This window comes from Lagenorhynchus albirostris, chromosome 20 (genome assembly GCF_949774975.1).
Source record: "Lagenorhynchus albirostris chromosome 20, mLagAlb1.1, whole genome shotgun sequence".
Taxonomy (NCBI): domain Eukaryota; kingdom Metazoa; phylum Chordata; class Mammalia; order Artiodactyla; family Delphinidae; genus Lagenorhynchus; species Lagenorhynchus albirostris.
In genome coordinates, this window is record NC_083114.1 from 38,288,268 (window position 1) to 38,300,761 (window position 12,494).

General features: G+C 50.8%; 1 protein-coding gene across 3 annotated transcripts in view; it reads left to right on the forward strand.

The window, feature by feature from the left end:
- The window catches only part of SOCS7 (suppressor of cytokine signaling 7), a 33,051-nt gene extending 27,209 nt beyond the window's left edge, over nucleotides 1-5,842 (forward strand). For 2 of the 3 annotated variants that reach the window (XM_060134033.1, XM_060134034.1), the window contains one exon: nucleotides 78-210. Coding sequence is in view for 1 of the 3 variants with exons in the window: in XM_060134035.1 (XP_059990018.1) it covers nucleotides 78-220 (143 nt within the window). In the remaining 2 variants the exon portion in view is untranslated. Of the gene's footprint in view, nucleotides 1-77 lie in introns of all 3 variants that reach the window. The other variant, XM_060134035.1, reaches the window with a different exon arrangement.
- The last annotated feature ends 6,652 nt before the right edge of the window (nucleotides 5,843-12,494 follow it).

Below are 12,494 nucleotides of genomic sequence, written 5' to 3' on the forward strand. Positions count from 1 at the left end.
CCTCCAGAGGCTGTTCTTTCACTCCATTTTGGTTCCACTCTATTGAGCCACTCTAATTATTCCCCTTTTTTACCTAGGCATTTGGTTGCCAAGCTCCAGTTTCGAAGAACCAAATGAAGCTACCATGAAAACGGGAGTGAAGGAAACAAGAGGAGTAGGAAGGGTTGGGATCCTCTGTGCAAAGACTTCGGTTCCCCTCGCCGCCCTGGGGCTTGGATGAAGCCCACGACCAGACTCTCTGAGTGGGGCTCCACCTTGTCACATCCAGCCCTGTGCTACTGGAGCTGGATGAACTCCTTGGAAAACTGGAAGAAGTCTCAACACTGTTCCTTTTTCAGAAGTTTTGTTCTGGATATTTGCATTTCTCAGTATGGAAAACTCACCCTAAAGGCAGCTGGGGTCTGTGTGCATTGGATTGGAAGTGGTGCCAAGGGTGAGCAGATCCAAAGGAGAGGAGGGGAGGAGAGGGGGTTGCCAGTGAGGGTCATTCAGGTGGCGCCAAAGGCAGAATTCGAGTCTCCACCATTGACCTTGAGGAAGGGAAAAGAAGGAGTCAGAAGTGCAAATCAAGTCGGGAGGTTCTGAGGGCCGAGAATCTGCTTCTCTGTAGGCGTAGGGTGGCTTCAGCAGGAGCAGGGAGGAGAGGAGGGTGGCTAGTCTCGAATAGATGGTGACTGGACAGAACTGGCACATAGCTCTGCCGGGGGAAGCAGTGACTCCTCGCATGCTTTGCTTTTAAGGTTTAGGAACCTGATTTCAGAATCACCTCTCAAAGCAGCTGTGTTCGTTTTGTTTTACTGAATTCCTAAGTTCTGTGACCTCAAGTTCGCCCTGTTCTTCCTCTGCCCTCAACCCATTCCCTCGAGATAACTGTACCTTTCACTCTGGTCATGGTAGCATCATTCCTATTGCTTCCGCCGGCTGTCGAGGCAATAGTTTTTCTCATCACCGGAACAGTTCAGAGCTCCAATCCCGGCTGCTGAAGTTAATGGAGCGTGCTTCCAGATTCTTAATGGCAAACCATACCCATGACTTAGTCAGTGTTCCTTACCTCCACATGTCTGTCAGCTAGTGAGAGGGAATGTGGAGGAAGGTGAGAAACGAAGCTATTGTGCTCTTCCTAGAGAAAGCTCCCTGGTATCTCAGCCTTAATGGCCCATCTGAGATCAATGAGGAGGGAGGAGAGCATTACAGCTCATGTTCTTAGGTTTGTTGGAGCAGGAGGTAGCAAGGGCTTCTTTATTTTCCTGAGTTCTTTCTGGCGACCCAAACGTTTTCCTGAGTTAGATCCTGTTTGCCCTCCTTCCACTGGGAAGTCTGTCAGATACTGATTTGAGAGTTGCCTGTTTTCCAGATGGAAGTGGAGGAAGAGGGAGAAAAACTCCAGTGCTTTTCTGAACTTGGCCATTGTCAAATCATATAACATTGTGAGTTTGCTTTTCTGTAGAGTTACTCTGAGGAGAGGTTTGCTATTAAGATGTGAAAATTGAGCTGTTTGATCTTTATTACTCTTTTGCAGTAAGTATTTCAACAGACTTCCTCTTTTGGTTCCCCTGTGCTTATATCTGCCTCATCGCATGAGATAAATAATATTGTCAGGTTTGTGGTTTCCTGATCATTTGGGGTGAGGCCCCAGTGTCTTGTAATTTATAGGACTGCCTCATCTGGGAGCACTGGCCTTCTGCCTTACGTCCTGCATGGAATGACCATTCTTCCTCCTTATAGCTGAATAGGGAGGAAACTTGCATTGTTACCTGGCTGTGAAGAGGTGGCCCACAAAATGAGCTTTGTAGCATAAACACGGCCCACCCACCTTTGATTTGTCGTGTAGTACCTCTTCTCTCTCTGGCTGCCGTGGTAGTATCACCAGCCAGTTAAGGTTGTGATCCCGGGAATTGGCTTAACCTACGGGTCTTGCCTCTTGAAGGTACAAATTAACTTGCCATCTTGCAGACAGTGCCACCCAGCTGTAAAGCCTGCTGTCTGGAATCCACTGAGATCCTCGAGTGGCTGTTGTGCGGCTACGTGGGGTCTCTCTTTTTTTTTTTTTTTTAACTACTTTTTAGTGTTCATTTGCCTGATTCTGGGCTAGCTACTGTGGAAAACACAGGAGGCAGGAGACATATTCTCTGGCCTAAGGGAGCTTTTAGGTGGCTGCCAGACGTGAAGCATTTGGAGAATGACTCAGCATGGCAGAGAGAATCAAGGGCTGTCTTTAAAGAAATTCAGAGTGGGTAAGATCAGTGTAGATCAGATGGTCTAGGAAAGCTCTGGTGCTGTGAGACTTTGGTTTTTAGGTGAGGGCAGGGCAGTGAGATGAGAAACACAAGAACAGGAGCACAGAAGCAGAAATCTGCAGGGTGTGTACGGAACAGTGCACAGTCCCAAGGTAGAGCAGTGGCATCAAAGAATCCTTTTTCTGTGCTGTGGTCTAGACCGAAACTTCCTAGTCATCAGGCAGGTCTGAATGCTGAGGGGTTATGATGGCGAGGTGGAGCCCAAAGCCAGAAGTCAGCCAGGTTCTTGCCTGTGGTCAAGGACCTCACTGCTCTCAGCACAGCCTGGGTGAGGAAGGCAGAGCCCCTGGACCCCTTGTGGTACCAGGGGTTTCCAGTGGAGAATCCATACTCTCAGGTACAAAACCAAACCAGCTGAGGAGGCGTGACCCACCCTCACCACCATCCTTTCTGCTCCCGGGAAGGGTAGTGTTTACTGTGTCCGTGATCTGTCTGTGCATTAGTCACGGCCCAGGCCGTAGCCTGGTCCTTCCTTAGTAGAGTGGGCTATAAGACAGAGTTGTGCAGGAGGAAACAGGCTTCATCAGGAGGTGAGGAGGAAGGGCACCAGCCTGGTCAGAGTAAACAGGGAGGGACAGGGGCAGCTGGCCTTCATCAGCAGCTCCCCTTCACCTCTCCTGCCTGCGGCCCCTGCCCCCCTGCCGATTCTGTGTAGTGCTAATTGAAATGCAGTCTGCAGAGGGAACTCTGCTTTTTGGTCATAGTATTTTCAAGTCACAAACTGGAAAAGGTTCTCACTTCTAGGGACCCGTCATTGGTTTCTAAGTTGTGGATGGGTGATGTCAATACCCTCAGGCCCTGCCTGTGTAACCCTCGCTTGTTTATGACTGGTCTACTGTAACCTTCCTCAGGACAGGCGTGAACCACTGTGAGTTAGTGACAGCTACTGCTACAACTTGCTATTACTTGAAATTCGTGTGCTGCGGTTGCAGGGCGCAAGGCGGTGGGGGCTCTGCTGCGGGGACTAGATAAATGGCTGACAAACTAGGAGTTTGGGACAGTTGGCGATGACCTTGGCCTGGTTGCCTGCCTGTGCCTGGGTGCAGTGAGTGTGACACCCTGGAAGGCCAGCCCTGGGCGGCAGCACCCAGGTTCCTGAGGGGGGAGGTGTGGTGGGGAGCTTGCTGCCATGGTTTCTCCTCCTCCTTTCCTACCTGTCACCGGAGCTGATTACACAGTCCCCTTATTAAGGCTGGGAGAGATGTGGAGATAGCGGCAACCCCCGCTACAGTGCACATCCAGGAAGCGCTGGCAAGTGACAGGGTGGTTAGTGTTCTCAGATCCGGGGTGAGAGACTGGAGTAAAGCCGGATGCCCTGGGTGCCAGCCTTTTCAGCCCTCACCCCGGGCCCTGGAAGACTGGAAGAGCACAGCCTGCTTGAAGCCCTTGGCCCTGGCAGGAAATGGGGTTAGGAGAAACTTGTCCTCTAGGTTAGATTCCCCCCTGACCTCCTGCCTCTCCCTTGGCTTTGAGCCCTGAAGTTGGAGGCCTAGGCATTGGCATATATAGCTCTGTGGCTGCTGGAAGGAGGTCTGAAAGTCAGTGTGTGTGTGTGTGTGTGTGTGTGTGTGTGTGTGTTCATTTGCAGAAGTTTTGCCACCAGTGGGGGTGTTGAGAGCATCTCCACTGGGGGGAGACCTGCCATATGTTGTCCACTTTTAAGAGAATGACGTGCCCCCTGTCCCTAAGGGAGGAGCTTTTGAGTTAGACATTTTCCCTATGGGAATCCTCTTGGTTTGGTTCATGGGAAAGGGGGAAATGGATAAATGATTTTTATCTCTAATTGTCAACACAGCTGTTCTTACACTGAATTTGTGCTATTGCATACATGTAGCCATCTTTCTTTTCACTGCAGCAGTGTTTATCAGTAGTTCAAAATGATTTATTTGCTCCTGGGGAGTAAAACCTTTTTTATTAAAAAAGAAAAAAAAAAAAAAGAAAGAAAGAAAATCGTGACCCCCTCCCCCCATGATAGCTATAGGATTATTGGGCCACAAAGCTCAAGAAAGCAAAGTCAAGTCTGCCAGTCCCCGTGATCTATCCTCTTTTGACATTGGAGTCTTCATGCTCAGCACAAAAATGACAGGAGGCCTTGAAAAGATAGCGAAGCCTTGGGAGGTGTGAGATGGGGGTTGGAGCATAGAGACAGAGGCACTGGGGACTCAGATGCTGCAGATATAAAAATAGAGTAAGGAATTGTATTTAAATCATTGATTTCTCTAATCTGCCAGGGAAAGACCTTTCTTTACATACAGATTCCATATTGTCTTTGTCCTTTTCATGCTTCTTGACCTTCCTGGTAGGTGCCCCCAGTTTCTTCCTGTTTCCCATCCTGTCCTCTCTGCCCCTTCCCTCATTCCTTTCCACTTGCATCCACCTCCCAGGAAGCCAGTCTTGCATGCTGAGTCTGTGACATGCCTTCACGCCCATTTCATCTCCTTAGAGGGTACCTGGAATTGCTCCCTCCCCCTCCCACTCCCTCTTCCAAAATGCTGAGAGGGGCAGGCAAAAGGCAGCCAGTCATGGCAGCGGAAGACCTGAATGTCTGCTCGCAGCTGGACTGCGATCTAGTTGCTCCTGGAGATGGAGTGTAAGGTGAACTTACGACACTCTTGATCAGAACCCAGGAGATCAAAAACCCGCACAGCCCCGCTCCGAGCTTCGTCCTAAGCCCCCTACCCAGCTCAGGTGGAGCAGGAAGGCTGGTCTGACTACTCCATCTCTGGTGCTCGCTTGAACAGGGACCTGCCCCTCACTGTTAGGCCCAGAACCTTTTCCAAGAAGCATAATCCAGGCACCGCTCCGTGGGCAGGCTGCTTGTTGGAAGGCCCAAACTGGTGCTGCCCGTGCCACAGCCACTGCTGTACAGTTTTTGGTGGTTTTTAAGAAACTCAGTGAAGAGGGGTGTCGTTCTGGGCTCGGGGTGGTTGCCAGTCCTTCGCCGGAAGGGGGACCACATCGCCCCTGCAACCACTTCCGTCCTCTTCAGCCGCGCCACCCTCCTCCCAGCCAAAGCGTGGCCTGGCTTTTGTCTTCCCATTTAGTTTTTCTCCTTTCCTCTACCTTTTTGTGCTTAATTTATTAAAATAGTTGCTGTATAATTTATTTTCATAAACTATAAAAAATTACTAAATGGTTAAAATAGACTTGCAGGCCAATCTTAAATGGGGTGGGAGGGTCTGAGGGTGGGTTGGGGAAAGGGAAAGATGTTTTGATATAAACAAAACAAATGCACTTTGGGTGTGTTTTGGTATTTTTCTGGGGATAGATGGGAGGGTGTTGGGATGTCCCTGTAGATTAGTTCCAGAATGGGGTGTCTGTATATACTGTATTCATAGGCATGTTTGACTCTTGTAAAGGGACATTAGTAGCTGCTGCAGGTCCTGTTTGGAAACCCCATGTATAATTCCCGGTTTTTTGTAAGTGTCAGTGCGGGAGACATTTGACTCTTGTGTTTGTATCTCCTTTTTATGATTGCTGTACTGACCAATGTCTTTTTGCGGAAGGGGTGAAAAGAGATTTGAAATAAAAATGTTTAGAAATTCTTTCATGTTATTTGGGTTATTGTTTTTCATTCCCTGTCTCATCTCGTATGACTCCTCGCACCATCACCACCCACTTAGGGTCAGATGACCCACCCCTGGCAACTGGAGAATCCCTGTGATGTCAGCTAAGCAGCGCATATCCAGAACTGGTCTTGTCAGAATTAGAGATGTTGAAAAATTCCTGAGGCTGGTGGCCATTGCTCAGAGCTGCTTTCTCCTTCCCCAGGAAATGCAGGAGAATTCCAGAGAGCTTTCTGGAGCCTTTTTGCTCTGCTTTGGGAGAGTTCCTATTTTACCATAGTAGTCATTCCTAGTATATACCTAGGCTGGCAGTCAAGGTTGTTCATAAGTTTGACCTGTGTCCCTCCTGCCTTTCTAGCCCATTCCCTCCTGAGCTGTCCTCTTTGGAGAGGAAAGGACCAGAAATGTTTCTCTGATTGTGTGTACTTGGAGCTGCTCGAATCTTCCCTCTTCACTTTCCCACCCAGTCCTTCTCCACGTTCCCCACTTAGAGGGCCAAAGTACCACCTGGACACATTTTGGAGAATTTTCTGCATCCTCAGAGTGGAAAGCATGCTGAGTGAGATGAAACCCTAGTTCTCAGCAGTTGCATTTTCTTAGGACTGATTAGAAGTGCCCCAGGAGGGAGTCTCGGGATCCCCACTTGCCCTATTCAGCTCATTCCCAAGTCACAGGTCCACGTGAGGACGAAACAGTGTCTTATCAATTCTGATAGCCATTCGGTGAAGGCATGAACCCCTGATTAACGTTCTCTTCCCTTTTGGAAGAAAAAATGCTCCAAGCCATGAAGTGTGAAGAACATAAAGGAAAATGCTTAACTCGGAATCAGCAATTCAAATGCTCTGATGTCCCCTGTTTGGACACAGCTTGTTGATCGTAAAGAATCTTTGCCGACACCAACAGTCAAGAGTGAGTGTTAGTAGTAGGCATTTCTTGAAAGTAGAGACATAGGTTTTCATCATTTCAAATCAGCATCCTTCATATTAGTGATGATGTGTTAGGTTTGTTAGGAAAGAGGTACTAGTCCCCTCTGGCTGGCATGATAAAGCGCACAGAAGTAAAGGCATTCTTTTGGAAACAGGGAGCCCAAAATAAGTAAAAAGGTCCCCTCCCACACTCTTCACCCCCAAAACCTGAAACTACCTCCGTCCTCTCCTATGTCTACTCTCAGCTGCCACTTTTCATTCCATCTCACCTCTCAGTGGTGTCTTATCATGCATGCATCTAACTTGAATTCAGTTATAAGCACGTGACATCATAACTGTGCAGGAGATTCCCTCCTCCATTTCATCTGTGTCCCCCGATTGAGGGTGAGATGGGAAAAGTGAATTTTCTGTCTTGGTTCCCTTCCAGTCTCTTAGAGTGCGAGCATCTTTTTTTTTTTTTTTTTTGCGGTACGCGGGCCTCTCACTGCCGTGGCCTCTCCCGTTGCGGAGCACAGGCTCCGGACGCGCAGGCTCAGCGGCCATGGCTCACGGGCCCAGCTGCTCTGCGGCACGTGGGATCTTCCTGGACCGGGGCACGAACCCGCGTCCCCTGCATCGGCAGGCGGACTCTCAACCACTGCGCCACCAGGGAAGCCCACAAGCATCTTTTGCATAAGGATTCTAGCACCTGTTTGTGCCGTGTGGATTCTGAAAACCAACCATGTTACTCTGGTGCTCAGCCAAAGGCACGAGAGTTGACCCCAGTTCTGAAGAAGCACTAACTGGGTTATCGTTGATGTCTAATGGAGCCCCTTCCCAAGAGATTCTCAAGAGGAATTTTGACTGCAATTTTATCCTGTGCACGGATCCCCATGTAAGCTGCGACTCATCACGCATCCCTCCTCCATTGCCATGCCCTAGTTTAGGCACTCCCCTTGTTCACCTGGACAATTTCAGCAACTTCCCAACTGGCCATCCCGCTTCCTCTTTCCCCTCTCCAGTCCTTCTAATAGTCCTTCCAAAATAAAGATGTGCTCAAGTCACTTCCTTAGTTTAAAATCATTGATGACTTTTAACCTAGAGAAGAAAACCTTAACTCCTCAACTTGACGTTCAAGGCCATTTCTCCTTCCCCTGCCACACAGGATGCACGCTGGTCACAAAGCCTGACTCGAAGTCCCCAGATGATGGCATCCCTTCTCCCGCCACTCCACCTTCCCTCATACTGTCCCATCTGCCTGGAGGACCCTAACTTCCTACCTTCTTCACCTGCAGAACTGCTCATCCTTCAAGATTTTCCTCCAGGGTCACCTCTGGAATTTTCACCAGCCACTCTCAGCCAGACAGATGCTCCTTCCCCTGTTAAAATAGCTGTTCACGTGTCTGCCGGTTACTCGACTGTAACCTCTGGTCTGTGAGGGACAGAAACTGTGTCCTATTCAGCTCTCTCCCTGCCCCCAGGGCTGGCACAGTTGAGTGGATGTGCCAAGGTGGTGGTGGAGGAGGAAAGATGAGGTCAGCCCCCACCCGGGAGTGCTGCCTTGTTTTCCTAGTCAGCCAGACTCGAACCTGGATCTTCACCTTCTGCACAGGACAACTCGGTTGGAGGTATGGGTGGGTTTTTTTAGCCACTAAATGTCAGGATTCTTCAGAATCTTCTTAAGGGATTGGACTTTTCGTGGCTGGAATAAGAGCATGAACTAAGTGACATAGCTGTAACTCAAGATATTCCCGAGGGGGGCACGTGGACCGCTTCCTTCTGGTGCCAGTGGTGTCAGAGAGAATGACAGAGAAGATGCTGCCCCTTTAGTTGGAAGACGCCACCGAGGTAGAGTCAGCAGGCTTTGTCCAGTGACCAGAGGTTGCACTGAACTACCCACTGCTCCCCTGCTGAATTCACACCTAACAGAAACCCTGCATTTCAAGAGCTCAGCTCAGGTGCCCTTCTTCACATGGCCTTCTCATCTCATCCCTGGCTTTCCCCCTTCCCCCTTCTGAGAAACATGGCTTTGTTTCTGGGCCTTTTTTCTGCAAATCATGAGGGGTGATGGGATAGGCAGGAGAATAGGAGAGGCTAGCTAGGTTTATCCTGGGAAAGAAAAATAAGTGTGAGAAGGTAACAGCTGAGCTTGGGGGGAGTTTGGAAGATTTGGAATGGGACGGGAGAGTCTGGCAACAGCTATCTTAGGTAAGAGATTTGGCAGAGTTAAAGAAGATTTCAAGAAGTTTCATTGAGGGTCTTCCCTGGCGGTCCAGTGGTTAAGACTCCATGCTTCCAATGCAGGAGGCCCGGGTTTGATCCCTGGTCGGGGAATGAAGATTCCGCATGCCCCACAGCGCGGCCAAAAAACAAAGAAGAAAGGTTTCAGTGTGCATTGGGTGTCATCTACTGGTGCCCCTTCCCCACAGCTCCCACCTTTTCCAATGCCCTGATACTGTGAAGATAACAGCTATAGAGATAGTTATCTTTTTCTTCTGGATATGGGGCTTTGTGTGGGACACCGTATGTAGAGTGACTATAGGCCCAGCTTTAGACATGTGAAGCTCTTGTTGCACTTGGCGAGTGGGTTCTGTGTCTTGTTTGTTTTCGGCTTGTCTTCCACCCCCTCAACCTAGTGGTGTGCCAGAAATACCCCCCATGAATGTTTGCTGAAAACCGTGCAGGAGGTCAAGGACAGCCAGGCCAGAAGAGGAACTGGCAGTGGAGAAAGGTCCTCTGGGCTGGAATCACCTTTGGGCCTGAATGGGGGGCAGCCATTACTGGAATAGAAATTCACAGGGGAAGCGAGGCTGGCAAGGGGAGAACCCAGAATGCCTTGCGGAGCCTGGAGGTGAGGCAGCAGGGTAGGGTGCAGTGGCTCTCAGTCAGGGTGGGGTTTTTTGTGAGCCTGAATCACTTGGGTAGCTTTTTCAAACCTCACACTCGCCCCAAGACTAAGACACCCTCCTAGACCCTCAAGGAGTGGGGGAGGGGAGAGGGGGTGGTAAGGATGGTGGACAAAACTCAGATGCATCTGATGGGTCCTTCCCGTCCTCCCCACGCCTACACCCACTTGATAACACTCCCAAGCGAGGATACTGGGTTTGAGAGCAATCTATTTATGCTTTCGCTGTCTCCTCTTGAAAAAACGGAGAGTTTTTTTAAACTTACCTCATGTGTGAGCAGGTGAGATAATGCATGTAAGATGCCTGGAACCTCTTACGCACTCAATAAACAGCCACGGGCACTAATTATTATCATCATTATTAACACATTTTGAGGAGGATTGAGAGCTTTTTCCCTTCCCAAAGGCGGAAGGAAGAAAGAAAAGACTTCAGGGGCCCCATCACTGGAGGCGCAGTGAGGGATGGGCTGGAGGGAGGAGGGAGGAGAAGGGGAGGTTGCGGGCGGGTAGGGCTCTGGGGCCGGTGGTGGAAGCAGGTGGGGCTGGCCGAGTTGGGCTTTTCCTGCCACCTAGTGGCTCCTCTGGGCTAGGCCACCAGCCAGCTGTCCCCTCGGCTCTGGGCGGCGGTGGGGCGAGGCCGGGCTACAATATTCCTGAACACAGTATCTGCAGTCCTCTTCTGCTGCCCCCATTTAATGCCCTGTCCCCTTGGGGACCCTGGCCCATGACACATCCTCCGCATGGCCCTGGCATGTGGGACGAGCCCCCTTTCTCCAGGTGGAGGAGGGGGAAGCCTTTGTTCTCTTGGCTCCCAGGCAGAGTGGGGAACTGAGGCAGATGCACTGGGTGGTGGTGGTGGGGGGCACCTTCCTGCCCCACCCCCACCTCTGCTGGCTTGATGGCTGCTAATGGTACACTTGCCCCCGGGGGATGCCGGGTTCTCCTGGCACTGGGGGCCCAGACCTGGAGCAGTGTCTGCCTTGGGTTTTTATTTAATTCTATAAATATATACTACTTTGTGCAAGCCCTTGGTGAGGTTCTCCTGAGCCTTCCCATCCCACTTTCTCTGGAGGATATTGCCTTTTGTCTCCAGGACGAGAGGAAGGGAACACAGAGGCCTGCAGCCCCAGGCCTGCTGGTGAAGGGCCCAACGGGGACTTCGGAGTCAACTTGATGTCTGGGTCTCTCATCATCTCCCGCCCCTTGTGGAATGATGTCCTAGTTGCATCATGTCTGTCTCCTGCTTCGAAGGCAGCTGTGACTCTTTGGGGAGGGGTCTGACCCAGGGTGAGGGGCTTCAGGAGGTGGCCAGGAGCCATAGGAAGAAATCACATGTTGGGCTGGGACTCCAGGGTCCGGCATCCACAGGCCCCTTGCATCTGCCCTGCTGCCCCTGCCCTCCCCACCCCCAATGCCCACTTTCCCCTCTCAGGGCTTTGCAGCCTCAGCTGCACCAGGCCAGGATTGCATCATTCTTGGCTTTGTTTGCAGAGCAGCAGGTGGAGAAGTGAGGCCCGCTGCCCACCGCCCCGCTTCCCTCTCAATTCCTTTTACTCCCTCCTGGGTACTCCTCCGCCTTCCTCTCCTCTCAGGCCCACGGCACCGGCACCGGGGGAGCTGTCTTCCTTACCTGGTGGCTCTCAGCTCCCTTTCCATTCCTCCGGCTCCCCAGGGAGGCCCGGAGGCTACACAGGCAAAGAGAAGGAGGCTGGGTGGGGGTGGGGGTGGGGGTGGGGGGGCGGGATCAGCACCGGGCTGGAAACTGCCCTTCTTTCCTGTTCCCCCACCCAGCTAAAGGCCGGTGCCACCCTCAAAAGGAACACCTGGCTGTAGCCAGGGTCTGGCCTCCCAGATTAGGCACAAGGTCGGAAATTTTCACCTGCTGAACTAAAGCTAATAATAATCAGTATAAGATGAATTCATTCAGCTCTTTGTAGAAGGTACTTAACTTTTTTTTTTTTAGAGATTTTTTTGACGTGGACCTTTTGTTAAAAAAAAAATTAATTTATTTATTTTTGGCTGTGTTGGGTCTTCGTTTCTGTGCGAGGGCTCTCTCCAGTTGCAGCGAGCGGGGGCCACTCTTCATCACGGTGCGCGGGCCTCTCACTGTCGCGGTCTCTCCCATTGCAGAGCACAGGCTCCAGACGCGCATGCTCAGTAGTTGTGGCTCACGGGCCTAGTTGCTCCGCGGCGTGTGGGATCTTCCCAAACTAGGGCTCGAATCCATGTCCCCTCCAGTGGCAGGCAGATTCTTAACCACTGCGCCACCAGGGAAGCCCACTTAACTTTTATTTATCATTTATGGGGACTTCATTGGACCAAGCATTTTATACTCGCATCTCATTTAATCTTTCATCAACCTTGTGAGGTGGTGCTATTATCATTCCTGGTTTACCAGTGAGGAAGCTAGAGCTCAGAGAGGTGAGAATACCTGCCCAAGACCATAAACGGCAGACCCCGGGCTTTGATCTCGGTCTGCCTCCCTCCACCGTTACTTGAAACTTCTCAACGAGATGGAAAGTACAATGCTGATCAGACTTGGACATTTTCTTTACCCCCTAAAAGGGGACTTTTGCCCAAGATGCTCATCAAGAGATAAGACTTTCCTCTTTTTAATCTTATGAAGGAGATGAAATAAGACACCTGTCCAACAACCTGAGCTGGGCCCTGCCCCACCCCTACTGCTGCTCCTCTGAGGTACTGCTGTTGTCGAAGGTTCTGACCCATGCACAGTAGATACAGGAATCAGAGTAGGAGCTTGTCGGAGATCCGGCCTGCCAGGGAAGAGGGAGGCCTGGGCTGGTTGCACATGTGGACCCTG